Raw genomic sequence first — 16,656 nt, 5'->3', positions numbered from 1 at the left:
GAAAACTTACATTGTTAGAAGTTCAGATAACATCTACTTTTGGATAGGGGGAAAGTGTAGTTCATAGAAAGAAGAAACAAAGGTAATTTCTGGAATACTATAATGTTCTGTTTCTTGGCCTGGTTGATAGTTACATGAATATGTGCACTCTGTGATAATTCACAGAGCTGTAAACTCAAGAACTGTGTTCTTTTCAGCATGTTTTACATCTTAATAAAAATATTTTTATAACTACTGAATAAACAGAGGGGTAATGATAATAGGCATTTTTAAAGTAAAAAACAAACTAATAAAGTTACGTCAACTGGGAACAATTGTTATGAAGCAATGAAATAACCAGTAAGGAAAAAAAGTTTCATAATATAGAAGTGTTACTGCTTCATTAAAATCCTAAGGGCACTTTAATAGGTACAGACAAAAAAAAAAAAAAGTACAAAAAAGAAACTTTAATGTCTTTGAAAGTAAATGAAAAAAGTTATACTAATCCCATGATTATAATTATGATGTGACCCTCCCACTCCCACCCCTGTACATATACATACAGGCAACTAGTACTTTGAGAATATTATTCCTTTTTTTCCTTCTGGCTTTTATTTTTTGCTCATCACAGTAGCCTTGTACTGACTTGCCCTGGATTTTGTTTTTACATGACAGAAACTTCTGCCTTTAAGCCACTATGATTTGGGGACTTTCTGTTAACAGTGAAAACTAATCTTAATAAATAGAGTCACAACTTGGGAAAAGGACTTAGGTAAATGTCTTTTCTCATTTGTTTTTCCAGATCTGCCTGCCTATTAACTCTTTAATATTCTGTGTACAGGGGCAGACTCCCATGTGGGAGGGCCTGTGGTTGAAATAGGAACTGTGACTGACTGGGTTGGTAACCCTTCCTAATTTAAAAGTTAATTCTTAGCAAATCCACTTACCCAGCTAGATGTAAGTTTCATTTCCCAACTTATCTTTTTATCAGTAACAAAGAGAACATTTTCATCACATGGTTTTACTACTAGCAAACATACATAACATTTTAAAAATTGTTCTGATAATAATGCATAAGGAAATCCATATACAGAAGTACTTAAACATGCAGAGTTGAAAAACTTCTCACAGCCAAAAAGCTAATATAAAATAAACCCAACGAAGTTTTTTTGGGTAATGTGACAGGATAGAAGAAAAAAAAAAACAAAACTCTTTCCCTCAACTTTTAATAAACTAAGCATTAAAAAGGAAGAAAATTAAAACTATATTATATCTGATTTAGGGAACATAGGAAGACAAAAGGAATCATATGTTAGATTCTGTGCTATGTATATATTTTGTAATTTAAATACTGAACGTCGATAATGATTAGAGTCAACTGCCAAGAACATATGGAACAATCAAAAGGTCAACTGCTGTAAAAGGAACCAAAAGTCTGTCAAAAGACCTATAACCAAAAAAGGGGCTAAGCTCATATGGTTTTACGAGTGAGTTCTAGTTTACTCTTATGGAACAGTTAACTCCTATGTAAACTACACTAGAGTTAAAGAAAAACAGGAGAGCTCAAATCCATTTACTAAATGAATTTAGTAAATGAACTTAATAAGCATGACATCAAACCTGAGGAAGACAGCCCCCAAATAAAAACTTACAGCAATTTTTTTTATTAATATAGAATGCAGAAAGCCCAAATAAAATGCTACTGAGTTAAATGTAAATAGGGTATTTTTAAATTCATGAAATAAAAATTTATTAAGAAAAGTGTTTTAAGAAAATATTCCAGAAAATTTATACCTTAGGTTGAAGACTTTTTGTATAGCAGTGAAACTCCAGAATCCAGAAAGGAGAAGAAAGACAGTATAGATATCACAGTATTTTTAAAACTTCTTTATGGAAAAAGGTACCATAAACTAAATTCAAACAGAAATGGCAGACTGGGAAAAAATATAGGACGTACATCCACAGAGAGAGTAATATGTACATCTATACCACAGAATACTAAATGCAGGTGGTGTAGATAATGTGGTAGATATATTGTCTTAACTTTAAGAATACCCACAATATATTTCTGAGTGATATAAGTTACAAAATAATATGAAGAGTAAAAGTTAAAAAATTTCTCTATATATGCATGTTTTTAAAAACAAAGGGAAAAAACCAGAAAGGTTATACAAATGTTAGAAGTGGTTACAACAGGGCAGAAGCAGACTGTTGTTATCAGTTTTACTTAAGACACCTCTACATTACTGAATGATTGCATTTGTATACGTTATTTTTGTTATTTATATGACAAATTTCCTCAAATTTTATATTATCAGCTAGAACTTTCCAAATGCTAATCATTTACCTATACCAAAAGTATACATTAATTATAAACTGATAATGTTCACCTACGTATTCCTTAATTACAGATAGATGAAAATATACACAAATATAAACTTCAGAGATTTTGTGCTGCTTCAAAATCAGAGGGTATATTTAAAAAGACAAATATATGAGATATAGAAAATACACGAAGGATAAGATGCAAAGGGCATCCCCAAAGTGATGATGAAAGGAGATCTCAAGACATCAGTTATATACCAGGAATAAAGGAAAACCAATGCAAACTGGAGCAGGTCATAAAGCTCCAGAATAGAATTCCACAAGAAAATAAAGCTGACAAAGAACAGAGCAAAAAACTAAGCAAATAAAAAACAAAACAACCAATTCCAAGGAAAACGAAAGATGAGGGAAAAGAAGTAAAAGTAATAATATGTATGACTTACTTCAACCCTGAGTAGCACAGAAGAAATAATAATACAAGCTGAGAATTCTGAATTAATCAAATGACAAGATTCTTATACACATATTGCGTGTGTGTGTGTGTATGTTGATGGAGGGATGAAAACTGTATGTGCTGGTGCGTGTATATGGGGCAGGAGAATAAAGAGGGCTCATCATTCACGTCCCATGGTAGGGAATTCAACAGGAAATGTGTAAACTAAGAATCACAAAATCACAAGCACTCTACATAAAGATATAGAATTAATGCCAAAAGGATTTGATGAAATAACTGAAAGCTGTTACCAGAGCTGGGGGTGGGAGGGATATGATGTGACTACTGTTGTTTGTAGTATGTATAATTAGTTGGCTCTTTAAAATATATGCAGGTATTAATTTAATAAAAGTTAAGTTTCCAGTTCAACTGGAAAATAGATAAAGATACCCAACTTGACAAAGATGACAATGGTACTATCAAGGACAGATAACTCTTCCATAAGAAACAAGAAAACTTTTGAACACACATATTTAGTGTTTTCTAAGAAAAGAAATGTAGACTGCCTGGGAATAAGGATTAATTTTTAAACATAAAAGTTGTTTTTCTTTTCTTTCTTTCTTTTTTTTTTGATAAGAGTAGTTTTCAACCTCTCTCATGGGATCTTAACAGAGTGAACAACTCATCTTGGGACCAGCCTGCCAGAACTTCAACAGTTTAGCACCTAAGTCCTATATCCCAGGAAACCCCTCAGTCCCAGGCATACCAGGATGATTGGTCACTCTAATTCTAACCAGTTCAAAAGTGTTTATTGATATAAGGCTACTAGTCACAAGGCCTTTGTTTATACTATATACCAAAAGAAACACTGAAAATAAGCAGTTTCTTAAAGACTGCAGTGAATGGTGGTATAGAACATTAAGGGAAAATTTTAGATTTTAAATGTCAAGAAAGGGAACATGTAGCTTTGTTGAAGTGAACTATACCTCAATAAAGCTGTTCTTTTTTTTTTTTAAATAACAAACACTAAAAGGGGCCTGGTGGGGGGGTAAAGTAATGAATTGGCTTTGGTTAACCTAAAGAAAGTGACAAACAAAACACAGTGTTTTCATCTTTCAAATATATAAGAACAAATAATAATGTAATCAAAACATTAGATCTGGTATTAGAGGGAATAAAGATTTAGTCATGGAATAATGCATCAGCTTGATGGCCTCAAGTCTTGAAATGACAAGGATATTAAAATTAATTATGGAGAAAACAAGAAATATAAGATAATAAATGAATGAATCATTTTAGAAACAACTAAACGAAGAAATCAATTTAGTATGAAATGATAATAAAAGTAAAGAAAAATATTATAATTTTGACTAACAATATTACCAGAGGAGAAAATAAACTATTACCAGAAGTATTTACTCAGTTCCTATTTTTGCCCATCAATACCCTTTATTTGCTTCAAATACAATAAATTTCTGCTAACAAATCAGAGGTGTACTATTAGGATAGCTCAGGTAAATTGCTTTGTTTTTGTTTAATTATCTGACTTTAAAAAGAATAATCAGTCTTAGATTCATGCATAAAAGAAACCCCTAGAACATTATGTGGCCATGATTAGCCATGGATAGGAAGAGAGAAGGTATACAGGAAAACAAATTTAATTCAAGGAAATAAAACGTTTTAAGAAGTTTATTTTAAAAATAAATAAATAAAATGAAAACGTTCATTGTACCTTAAAGAACCCTGCTTCAGGGCCACACCTGTCATATACATTCCGGGATTTACCTATCGCCATGATAATACCTTGCATGTTCGGTGTCATCATGATCTGCCACAAGGGATTTAAAGTAAGAACTTTTGAATGGTTATCATAAAAAAAAAAAAAAATCAAAAAACCAAAATAATTCCTTTACATGCAAGTTAAAAGTCCTTTGTTTTTACATGCATGTTAAAAGTCCTTTGTTTTTCACTATTTATAAATCAAACGTTGCACTTTTTTGTAGCAAATGTGATCTGATATGCATATAAGTATCTCGAAATCTTCCATACAGGGCCACAGTTAGCTGACATCGTGCCTTTGTGCGAAGTGCAAAAAGGCATACTGTCTGAACTGAAGAATTTTTTTAAAAGGCACCCCCTTCTTGACAGACAATTTAGAAAAATGTGCTGCTCTCTAAGAGAACCATTTAGAAAAAGCAACACTTTTTTTATTAAAAAAGATGCCTCTTCTTTAAGGCTCGGGGAACTGAGCATTAGCTCAATTCCAACTCCACTTCTGCCGGTTGGCCCGGCACCCCTGCCTGCACAACCATACAGTCTAAATATCTAAGCAGCAGCCCTGTACCCATATGACTTCTTTTTAAAAGTTACAAGGCACATGCACTGTTAAACTACCACTCCAACGAATTAAAAAAAAAAAACAAAAAACACAAAACACAAAAAAAACTCTGCCAAGAGCATAAGCACTTGCACAAAAGGTAGTGTTAAATGATTAATCACAATTCTACTTTTTTAAATGCCAGAAGGCTCACCCTAAAACAAGCACTAAGATGCTTGATCAACAAATTAACATTTTTACTAAAAACATGCCAGTTTCCATAATCTGCAAGCACCAACATGGTAACAGTTAAACAGAAAAACGTACTGCTATTAAGTACTAAATATTTAAATATTTCTTTGTCTTCATAATAGTTTATTATGTACTATGCCATTTTGTATAATGGACTTGGGCAACTGTGGACTTTCGTATCTGCTGGGGACAGGGAGGGTACTGGAACCAATCCACCGCGGATACCAAGGGATGACTGTATTCTTAAATGTTTGTATTTTAAAATATCTGCAAAGTGAAACAACTCAAGACACTAAGAAGCTATCATATTAGAGCAATAAAGAGACTGCATCCATTACCTCTGATTCACTGAACCTATTACCCATAGTATTTATTTTGGAGTACACACTGACAGTTGCAATATACCTAACATTAACTGCTTCAGAAAATCCTTCTGGCCAGTTCCTGACTCACAAACCTGCTTCTTATTCTCTTTACGGCCCATGCTTTCTTACAGTAGCACAGTAATAGTAATGTCTTTATGACACGTCTGATTTTGCTGATTAACTCATATAAGAGTTTAATCATAACCTTGAAGTAAGTCTGAAAAAAACATTACTTGGAAAAAACTATTCAATATACATTCAATTCTCATCCATGCCAGTAAAAACTAACAAATGATAGGATCCAGGGTCTGTCTTTTCTGTTGTTACTATTCAGAAACAGCTTTACTGGCCCCCTCTCAAATACAGAAAAGATCAAAACTGAACAGTGTAAAGAAAAACGTGGTAGAGGGGAAAAAATATCTGATGGGATCAGGACAACAGCAATTTTCATCTGGATTCCCAAGAACCATATCATGGGAAACAAAAATGCCTCCATACTGTTAGAAAACTAAGCAGATGAGAATTAACAGTGGGGCAGTAAGAAGAGATAAGATGGAGGTGCCCAGTGTATACAACACTGGTAGGCATTCGACTATGTTGATGAATCATTCAATTCAGTCACACAGAGGGTGCAGAAGAAAAAAGAACAAAACAGTTATCTATACACTAATCTGTATCTAATCTATATCTAATCAGATTGTAGGATCTTCTGGTAGGAAATAGTGGCGAAGTATTATAATCCATAATTCAAGGAAAGTAGGAAAGGAAAATATTTTTAAGTGCTCAAAATTTCTGCTATTTAAACAAACCTTATCAAAACCTATCAACCCTAGAGTAAACAAATCCTATGTCTGCACAAAAGAATTAACTCTAGCAACATAAAATTATTCTTTTGACAAATCCATAAGCTTTCTACTTAAATGTTCATTTGAAATTCGAAGTACTGTCAGCAATTGGTAAGGTAATTTCAGACTGTGGGTGGCAAAGCTGTATGTTATGCAGCAACAGACAATGTAAGGGTGCAGGCATGCCCAAAGTGCTTGCATTAAATAGCAAAAAACAAGTGGAAACAGTGCAGAGGGCTATAATAAAGGTACCTCGTCATCATAACCCCCCTCCTTTGACTCAATCATAAATTTCCCTACATGAGGAATCGCCACCTCTACAACTTGCTGGTTAGAAGGTGGTTGGCTTGTGGTATTTTCAGGTTTCTGCAGAAGAAAATCATTAGTGTGAACATTAGAAAAGAGCACAATGGAAGCACTCAGTTTAAGTGCATAACTCTTGATCCTTTTAAAAATACCTGCATTTTTTTAGCATGAAATGAAAACATCTAAAACTGAACACTAAAGCAAATGCATTAATCAGGTAATAATACAAGATTTCCAGCTTTCACTTTGCATCTCAAACACTAAATTAAATTTTAATTTTTTTCCCCACAAAGCATCTTCAAATTCTTAAAAATAGTTAATACTGAAGTTGTATTTCCTACTGCTGTCTCTACAGGTGAAAGTTTTATTTACTTTTTTATTTTTTAATATTATTTTTTTTCCTGTACGCGGGCCTCTCACTTTTGTGGCCTCTCCCGTTGTGGAGCACAGGCTCCGGACGCGCAGCTCAGCGGCCATGGCTCACGGGCCCAGCCGCTCCGCGGCATGTGGGATCTTCCCGGACCGGGACATGAACCCGTGTCCCCTGCATTGGCAGGTGGACTCTCAACCACTGTGCCACCAGGGAAGCCCTTATTTACTTTTTTAAATTCTAATAACTCCACAAAGCCTTTCTAGAGATCTCCATCAAAATAAGATATGACCTCCTCTGAATCCAGGAGAGTCTGTAAGTTTTCTTTCTTATGGTTTTACCTTTCTATCCTTTCTAATAATCGATTGTATAGCTACTTAATATCCACACTCTACTGTGTTTAAACCCACTCGGTCGCAGCCTATGAGACCTAGTACAATATATTTACATCATGAGTGTCCAGTGAATTCTTGTTTTGGGGAAAGCTGCTAGAAAGTGATATCCATTTTTAAAAACTCAGATTCTTCTTCTTTTCTTTGTTAACAAATTCTAAGAATTTCACTAACCCAAACTAATGGAGTGGAAGCCAGTGTGAAATCCAGAAAGTCCACTCAAAGACACTAATATGGGGCTTCCCTGGTGGCGCAGTGGTTGAGAGTCCGCCCGCCGATGCAGGGCACACGGGTTCATGCCCTGGTCTGGGAAGATCCCACATGCCACGGAGCGGCTGGGCCTGTGAGCCATGGCCTCTGAGCCTGCGTGTCTGGAGCCTGTGCTCCTCAACGGGAGGGGCCACAACAGTGAGAGGCCTGCGTACCGCAAAAAAAAGACACTAATATGGTTCATTCAAAACACTGTTCAGATTTCACAAGGATCTTACTTTACTGAATGGATTTATAACTAGCATATTCACTATTCACCTACAAACAAATTTCAGAAGTACTTAAGGTGCCTGAAAGCAGCTTGCTTAAGTAATTTCAAATTGCACCATAAAAATTTCCCTAAGCAAAGATGAACTTTACTTTTGACATCAAATAAACAGAAAATTTTAATAAAAACAGAGTGGTTTTACTGCAGTTTAAAATACAGGTAAATTTTAGTGATGTGAAGATTTTCTGAATATTCCGAAGTACATATGCAGAAGAAGTTTAACTGAACAATAAAACAAGAATAATGGCCAAGACCGGCATTGCTTCCTTTAAAAGAAATGTTATTTTTAACCATAACATTTTCAGAAAAGCTTTCCTCGTTCTGCTTGAGTCCTCAATTTTTCAAGAGGAACCAACCAACCTGCATGGTTGTCATGATCTTGAGAGCTAATATTCAGCTAACCCAAAACCTGACACATTAATTGTTGTTCTATAAATGATAGGTATTACAAATATTATACTATTATGCTTCTTGAAATTGCTTATACCGGAATAATCCTAACCCAATATTACTACTTACAGAGATAAGCTTGGTCTATGACATTTAATTAAGGATTTTTAATCCTTCCAGCATTTGAGAGAGGAAGAATTGTCCTACGTCTCCATTCACAAGAGTGAAATATAAGCAGGTAAACTAAGAAATTTGTCTTAACTTTTGGTGAAAAATTTCTCATAAGCAAACCAACCCAAAACAATACTATATTAAGAAGAAAAAATACAAATTTAAGGCAAGTAGCAACCAGAAAATGTATTCCTTAGAATACTTATCCTTAAAAAATGATGTTTCCTTTGAAAAATAACTGCACTTAGGAAAAATAAATGTTCTATAATCCTTTCCAGTTGCCACAGAAGAGTTTCAACAGCAATAACACTAATTAATTATTTGGGTGAAAGTTGAAAAAGGGAAGAAATTTTGGGCGTATGTAGTTATTTTGTGTCCATCAAGTTTAGATATCCTAAAGTACCATAAAAAATTTTCATATAAAGAATTTTAGGGTTCACTGAAGTACATTTATCTTTTCCTTTTACTGTCAGGTCCCATATGAACACCTTAACAAAGGCTGAACTTGAAAGAGATTAAAGATAAGTTCCTCAGTTAATAAGTTGTAAAAATAATTAGAACACAAAGATTTTTATTAATTGCCTGAATCTATTAAATACATGATTTTTTAAAAAAGTGGTCCCATAAAAGGGTGATTAGAAAGCTATATATCTTCAACCCCTTTGGCTCCCTTAATATGCTCATACCATTTTAACCTACTAACTTATGGGGAATCTAGTCCAAAGAAATAACCAGAAATATGGAAAAAGTTTCATATTTAACAGCCTATTTATAATAATGTAAAAGTAGAAATCAATATATAAGGGGGAATGAGTAAGTAAGTAAGAATTTAATCACTTAATGGAATACTATTCAACCATTAAATGTTTTTTAGTTTGTAACATGGGGAAACGGTTATGTTCAGTGATTAAAAGAAGAAAAGTTAAGATATAAAATTTTATATACAGTAGTAACTCAATTACAAAAATAAATCCCAAATCTGTATATAAGAATGAAAGAAAACATACCAACTTATTAAGTGATTAACTTTGGGTAGTGGAAATATACATGATTCTTTCTTAGAGTCTACTTTTTTGAATTTTTAAATTTTCTAAAATATTTCACTTAAAATGAAAGACATTCTTCTAAAAAGCAAGCTGTCTAAACATCTGGAGAGTATCTCTCTATGGTTTCTGTGATTCTAAGCTTTCCGGGAAATTCTTCTTCTACTAAGGTTGGAACTTTATTGTGTATTTGTAAAATGTTTAGGATTTAAGTAACAGAAGGAAATAAAGAGAGACTTAGGGCCTACACTACATGCTAGGCACTTAAAAAAATGATCTTAATTCATCCGACAATCACCTCCATTCTATATAAAAGAAAACTAAGGTTTAGAAAAATTAAGCAACTTATTCAAGTTTGCATAGCTAGCAAGAAGTAAAATTAATATTCAAAAACCCAGGACTATTTAATCCCCAAATCTAAAGACTCTGAAATTTAGTTTCTAATGCATACCTTTAAATGAGAAAACCCAGTAGGTGGTTACCATGATCCTAAGCAACTGACCATGAGACCAGGAACCACTGGTCAGACAGTCATGATTAATATATTCTCAGATATGCTGCAGAATTTATACAGACAATGTGGCCAACTATTGGTGCTACTCCAGAAGATATGCCAGATAGAAAAATATTTATGCTAGCTATCATATTCCCTCAATGCCATCTTTTTTCAAGTAAAGGTGAAGCAGCAGATTGCTAGCATATAAGATGATATCCATATGAATAAACTAATCAATCAAAATTTAAGTGCTGATTTCTACAAATTTAAATTACACGATTAGCCGAACTAAAAAAAAAAAAAAAAAAATCATGATTCTACATTAAGCTAATTAATGCTTCCAGCTTTCTGATACCAGTTAAAAGAATGATACTTATTAACCATAATGTAGGCTCTAACAAATAAAAATCTTAATTAGCAAAAGCCCTGGCAAATTATTTTTTTTATATCAGGCAAAAATGTTTCTCCCTTGTTACCTACTCCTGTGTTTTTTCTCCCTCCCTAGGGTTTCTTCTACCATCCCCCAAGAAGTAGAAATCCCAGATCTATTAAAAGAAGCATTTTTCAGGAAGTGCTTTAGAGTTAGCAGTTCCTCATCTCAAGTTTTTTAGTCTCCAGGGACATTTGCAAAATTCGAAATGATCAAAAAAAAATCTATATTAATACGTTTTTTAATGGTAAGATGATATATAATCAAACTTTTTCAAAAAGGAAATTAAATTAAAAAATAATTTCTGATTACTTTGTTCATCAAAACATAATTAACAGAATACCCTATTAATTGAACATTTTGGTTAATCAAGATCTTATCATATTAAAGACATCACTGTAATTAGCAGGCTATTGTTGAGATTAAGTTCACTCAGTGGAAAATTACGTGTTGAAAAATTACATGCCCTGTTCGCTTTAGCACTCTAGGAGTGGAATCTTCAAATCCTAAAATTAGCTATCACGAAACTTGTATTAGAGTTGCTTGTGCTCACTAATAAAATAAAAAATAAATGACTATAGCAACTGAATAGTTTTGTAGTATGAAACTCTTGAAACAACATCTCTCAGAATATCATATTCATTGAAACGTAATGCAATACCAATGTGCTCAACTTACTGTTATAAAAAGACACACTTGAATACTTGAAAATTAACAATAAAGGAGGCTTATAATGACAATTTTATACAGGACACGAAATATGCATAAAGTGTTTTATAATATCATATTTATTCTACTAATAATACTCTGACCTAGACTATCTAGTATTTTGTTAAACACAGTCCATGAAACAATGAAATTTATACCTTATATTACCAACTATTCCAATGTAGTAAGACTAAAGATGGGAGGAGGGGTTGAAAGAAAAGAAAAATAATGTTAAATTTTGTACTTCTCTTTTTTAAGTTCCAAATCAAATGACTAGTTTAGTCTATGATTATAATTTTTCATAATTCTCTAACAGGAAGATAGAAACTTTTTTTTTAAAAAGAAGCATTTTAAAAATTACAGCTGAGGAAATTACAGCCTGGCAGTTAGGTGACCCTACAATCATTCATCATGTTCAAGCGAAGCCGTCCTTTGGCCTGGTCTCTCCTGACTCCCAGACAGGTCATTCTCCTTATACTGCTAGGAAACCTCGTGAACATTGATGGGTATGTTCAGAGAGCTAAAAGAAAAATTCTTACCGACTGTAAAACTGTTTCAGGACTTTTATCTTCATGCTCATGTGATGCCTTGGTAATTATTCGAATAGTTTCTTCTTTCAAGTGCTTTGAGAAATCACTTCTTGATGGCTGCTCTAGATATTCTGGTTCTCCTGCTTGTGCTTCATGAGAAAAGAATCAATTGTATATCTAATATAAATCAGTGAGTCTATACTAAGATATATCTGTAATTTGTTTCTCATTTGAAGTTATACAATAATTAATTTTACTTTACTTACTCAATTTAAAGTAATACATGCTTCAGTATACAGCACTTCCCCCAGGATTTACCAAAAGAAAGAATCAGATCTCAGAGTAGTCAAATAATTACTGAAGAAAGCACTCATTATAGTTTATGCTAAGAAATTCATAGTAAATTTCTTTGTCATGATAAGTATCAAAGTCTAACTTTGGAAAATCATGAGCATTCTACCGAAAAAAAAAGAAAAAAAAAAGAGGTAGGGGGGGTGGTTTGTACAACAATCCTGGTCTGAGTTTCTGTAGAGAGCACAGTAGCTGTTTTTCTGGACACAGTATCCTTTTTCATACTTACCTAACAAAATCCTAACCCTGAACGAACCCAACCTTCTATCTTTTCTGAACCTGTTCCTGGTAGCTGAGTGTTGTCAGAGAAAAACAATTAAAACTTGCCAAACTGGTACCAATATAAATTCAAGACTTCAAATACTACTTCCGTGAAGAACTCCTAAAGTTATATCTATTGCCTATGTTCTGAGTTCGAAACCCACAGATGCAACAATGTACTCTGAATGTCCACTGGGTATTTAACAGACTACCCCAAAATCCTTATACGACCTACAAGGCGTTATATAAATGGGTCTCTGCCTATCTCTCCAACATCGCCAGGTGTCCTTTGCCCTTTACTCAAAAAGGAACACATACCAGACTTTTTTCAGCTTATCTAATACATCAGAGAAGAGGTTTACCTTCCAACTTTTGTATCTTTCCTCATGTTCTTCCCTTTGCCTGTGTGTTCACCAATTCTCATCCCCCCCCACCATCTAATAACTTCTATATATGCTTTTGTTTGAATATCACTTCCTTATGGAAGTATTCCTGATAACCCCATTTCTAAAGCAGGGTTGCTCCTCCTCAACACTACTGACATTTTGGTTCAGATGATTCTTTGGTGTGGAGGATTGTCCTGTGTACCCAGGCATCCACCCACTAGATGCCAGTTGTACTGTCTCCGCAGGTGTGACAACCAGAAATGTCTCCAGTATTGTCAAATGCCGTCTGAGGGACAAAATCACTCTCAGGTGAGAATAACTGCTCTAGAGTAAACGTATACTTTCTTTTTAATAGCACTTACCACACAATTATAACTTCATTATTTTTGTTAAGTATTTGTTTCAAGCCCATATCCCCTGCTAGACTGTAAGAATCCAAAGAGCAGTGATGCTATCTCCCTTTTGTATTGCTATTTCTTCAATACCTAGCATATAATAAGCACACAATAACTTAATGGAACAAATGAATTAATAAGCTAATGAATGGATAAAAAGAAATAAGAAAGTACACTAAAATATTCTACAGCGTTACTGGGATAGGATAAGTCCTTGCTCAATCAATTGGTGGGACACGACAGGATTACTGTCAACCTTTCCAATATTTTACTAATTTAAAACTTTTCTCAAAGTGAAATATTATTCAAAAAGAAATAATGTAATTTCAACATAGATGCACGAGCATTCATTTATCCAATGAATTCTAATTAAGTGTCTAACTATGTGCCTGGCTCTAGGCTAGGCACTGGGACTCTGAGTGTGAACAAAGCAGCCAGTCCCTACCCCCATGGAATTTATAGTCAACTATGGAGAAAGTTACTAACCAAAGAATCACGCATATGAATTGTGACAATATCATAATAATACATTATAGGAATAAAATGGGGCAAGGGTAATTCAGGTTATGGGATATGAGATAAACTGACTTTTTAGCTGAAGTTATATGGATTAGGTTTCAAAATGGAAGAATGAACAGCCCATGAAATGAGCATAAGCTCAGTCCAAAAGGCATCTAGTGTGGCTGGACTATAGTAAAACAAGAGGGGAGAGGTGGCAAGAGATGATGCAGATAGGGACAAAACGGAGGCCTTTGAGTCACAGAAGTTTTGAAGGGCAAAGCAAGTGAATAAACATTTTAAATACAATGGCAACATGTCAAGTTTAAAGAACATTAATCTGACCGCACTGCAAAGAACAGATTAGAGAGGAAAGTAAAACTGGAAGTCAATGAAAGTACTAAAAGGTACTACAGCAATACGAGCAAGAAACGACTATTCTTTTGGATAACAGAGACAGCAAGAAAGAGAGAATTGGTTAGATTCAAGATGCATTTTAGACATAAAGGTTTGGAGACTGATGTGAAGATGACTTAAATTTTGGGTATGAGTGATTAGGATAATGGGAGTGAAATACACTATGACAAGGAAAACTAAAGGAAGAAATGCTTACAATGTGTGTGATAGGTAAAGAAGTTTAAAAAAGTTAAATGTCTTCATTTCTGTATTTCCTGACTTTGGACTGCAATGTTCTTTCAGTGTCCCTGCATGATAGACAAGGTTAAGAAAATCTTAACCACTACAACTCCAGCTTAGCAAGTCTTCTGCTTCTGGAAGCTTTCGTAAGTGAATTAAGTCAGCTGCTCTAGGGATTAACAGAGAGAGACTTCTTGTTGATAAAGCTTTCATTACTTGTGTTTTCCCTCTTTGTCTCTTCTCGCTGTAATAGATAAAACATCAGTAGTTGATAATAGGATGTGAGCGTAATGCAATGAGGGCCAAGAAATCCATCTGGTGTGACACTGGTCTAAGCCAGGGAAACCTGGACAATGTATGTAAATTAAGTCCTTAAGAGAAAAAGTAATTTTATCTGATCGACACAGTCAAATACACCTTAGGTCCCCAGCGTCAAGGTTTCCTTCCACATAGGGATTTGAGTCCAAAAACCTTATGTGATGCTGAATGATTCTGCCTAAATGTCATATAAAACTATTTCCTCTAGAATTTTCCCTGTGTAAATATCTTCCAGGGAACTTATTTGAGTGGTACTGTAATCACAGTAGGTAAACCTGTAAGGATTCGGTTCTGGGAGTTTGGAAACAAAAACCCAAACTTCATTCCCAACATGTTTGTTGAGCATATGCCATTTTTAGTACCGAGCTAGGTATTAACAATGGTTTAAAAAAAAAAAAAAAAAAAAGACAGAAAATTTACTCACTTTAAGGAACTCTCAACAAAATCAGATAAATGTATACTCCATTACAACACAAAGTACTGAATGCAATAACAGACTTATGCACAACGTCCTACAGAAGCATTGTGGACCTAATACACACACTTGGAATGATGCTGCATGCTAAGAAAGGAGGAATGTCAACTGAGCTGAGTCTTGAAGGATTTGTAGAGAAAATTTTATTGATGAGAAACAAGATGATTCCAGGCAGAAGGAATAGCATATGCAAAGGCACTGTAAGGACAGATAAAAGATTAATAAAATCCTTGCTATTAATGAGCCTTTACACTGGTAATCAAGATGAAATATAACATAAATTTGGTAGTGAGAATAGACTGGGACTAGAATAGAGGAAAAAAGGTAACAATTGCTACAGGGGTAATTAGGGGGATTCATAAAGATTTGGGGATATGAGGAAAGTCTTAAAATGGATAAAATTTCAAGAATAGTGAGGATAAGAGGACATTTTCCAAATGAAGGATACTTCATGAGCAAAGCCTTAATGACAGGAAAATAACCTACAAGCAAGAATAATGGGGAATACCCTGGCTTAGATGAAACATAGAATAGTAGTCTTGAAAGAATTACAAGGGAGTCAGATTATAATAGAGGGTCTTCATAAAAAAGGAAAGAGGTTTTAGCTTCATTTTGTCAAACCAGAAGAGTAAAAAACATGTTCACTAGAACAAATAACCAAAGGAGGAAAATAAAAGGCTCTTTCCACTACCTAGACATAAGCACTATTAATATTTTTAGTATTATATATTCCAGATTTTACCTACCCAAATTTTTTTAAACAAAAAGTTATTCTGAATATACTGTTTTTAACTTAATATAACAAACATTATTCCTGTCGATACAATTTTTACTGGTTATACCGTGTTCTTCTGTATAAAGGGCTCATACAACTAATATTTTACCATACATTTAGGCAACTTCCATTTCTTTGTTAAAAACAACATTAGGACAAAACATCTGGCTCTTTTATGCTTTTTGCATGCACAATAGTTTTTGTTCATCCTGTAACCCTACAGAAGTCTCATCCCTGCTAGCCTATATAAATGGTAAGAGCTCAATAAACAGAGACCACGCTGTTTCCTTTATGCACTAACTGGCATTTTATGTACTAACTGGTCCCACAGTTATTAAAGTGTTATTGTTCAGGCTTCAGCTTGAAATACAGCTGGTGATTACTTATGTGACATTTGTTACTCTTAATTCCTGGGAAGTTTTCTTTAGTTACCTACCTGCAGCTACAAACTCCTAAACACACTCATTTCACCGTGAATGACCAGTTCTCTGTAGAGGTATAAAATGTCCCTGTACCCGGAGTATCTTTCTAATCATTTATTTAGTTTATGGATGCTTCACTGAGATTTTTGGATGGCTATCCTCCACATAATATATTTTCCAGCCATGTTCTATGTTGATAATAGAACTTATTCATTCACCTATTTGGCTGTTATATAAAATCCAACATTC

General features: G+C 34.0%; 1 protein-coding gene across 5 annotated transcripts in view; it reads right to left on the bottom strand.

The window, feature by feature from the left end:
* USP25 (ubiquitin specific peptidase 25) overlaps positions 1–16,656 on the bottom strand; it is a 138,493-nt gene that overhangs the window by 21,433 nt on the left and 100,404 nt on the right. For 4 of the 5 annotated variants that reach the window (XM_073804389.1, XM_073804390.1, XM_019922544.3 and 1 more), the window contains 3 exons: positions 11,900–12,039; positions 6,769–6,882; positions 4,470–4,565 (listed from right to left, as the gene is read on the bottom strand). In XM_073804389.1, coding sequence (XP_073660490.1) covers positions 4,470–4,565; positions 6,769–6,882; positions 11,900–12,039 — 350 coding nt within the window. The remainder of the gene's footprint in view (positions 1–4,469; positions 4,566–6,768; positions 6,883–11,899; positions 12,040–16,656) is intronic. The other variant, XM_019922542.3, reaches the window with a different exon arrangement.

Source organism: Tursiops truncatus, chromosome 4, assembly GCF_011762595.2.
Source record: "Tursiops truncatus isolate mTurTru1 chromosome 4, mTurTru1.mat.Y, whole genome shotgun sequence".
Taxonomy (NCBI): Eukaryota; Metazoa; Chordata; class Mammalia; order Artiodactyla; family Delphinidae; genus Tursiops; species Tursiops truncatus.
Note: the sequence above shows the minus strand (reverse complement) of the source record. Positions and strands in the feature narration are given on the sequence as shown.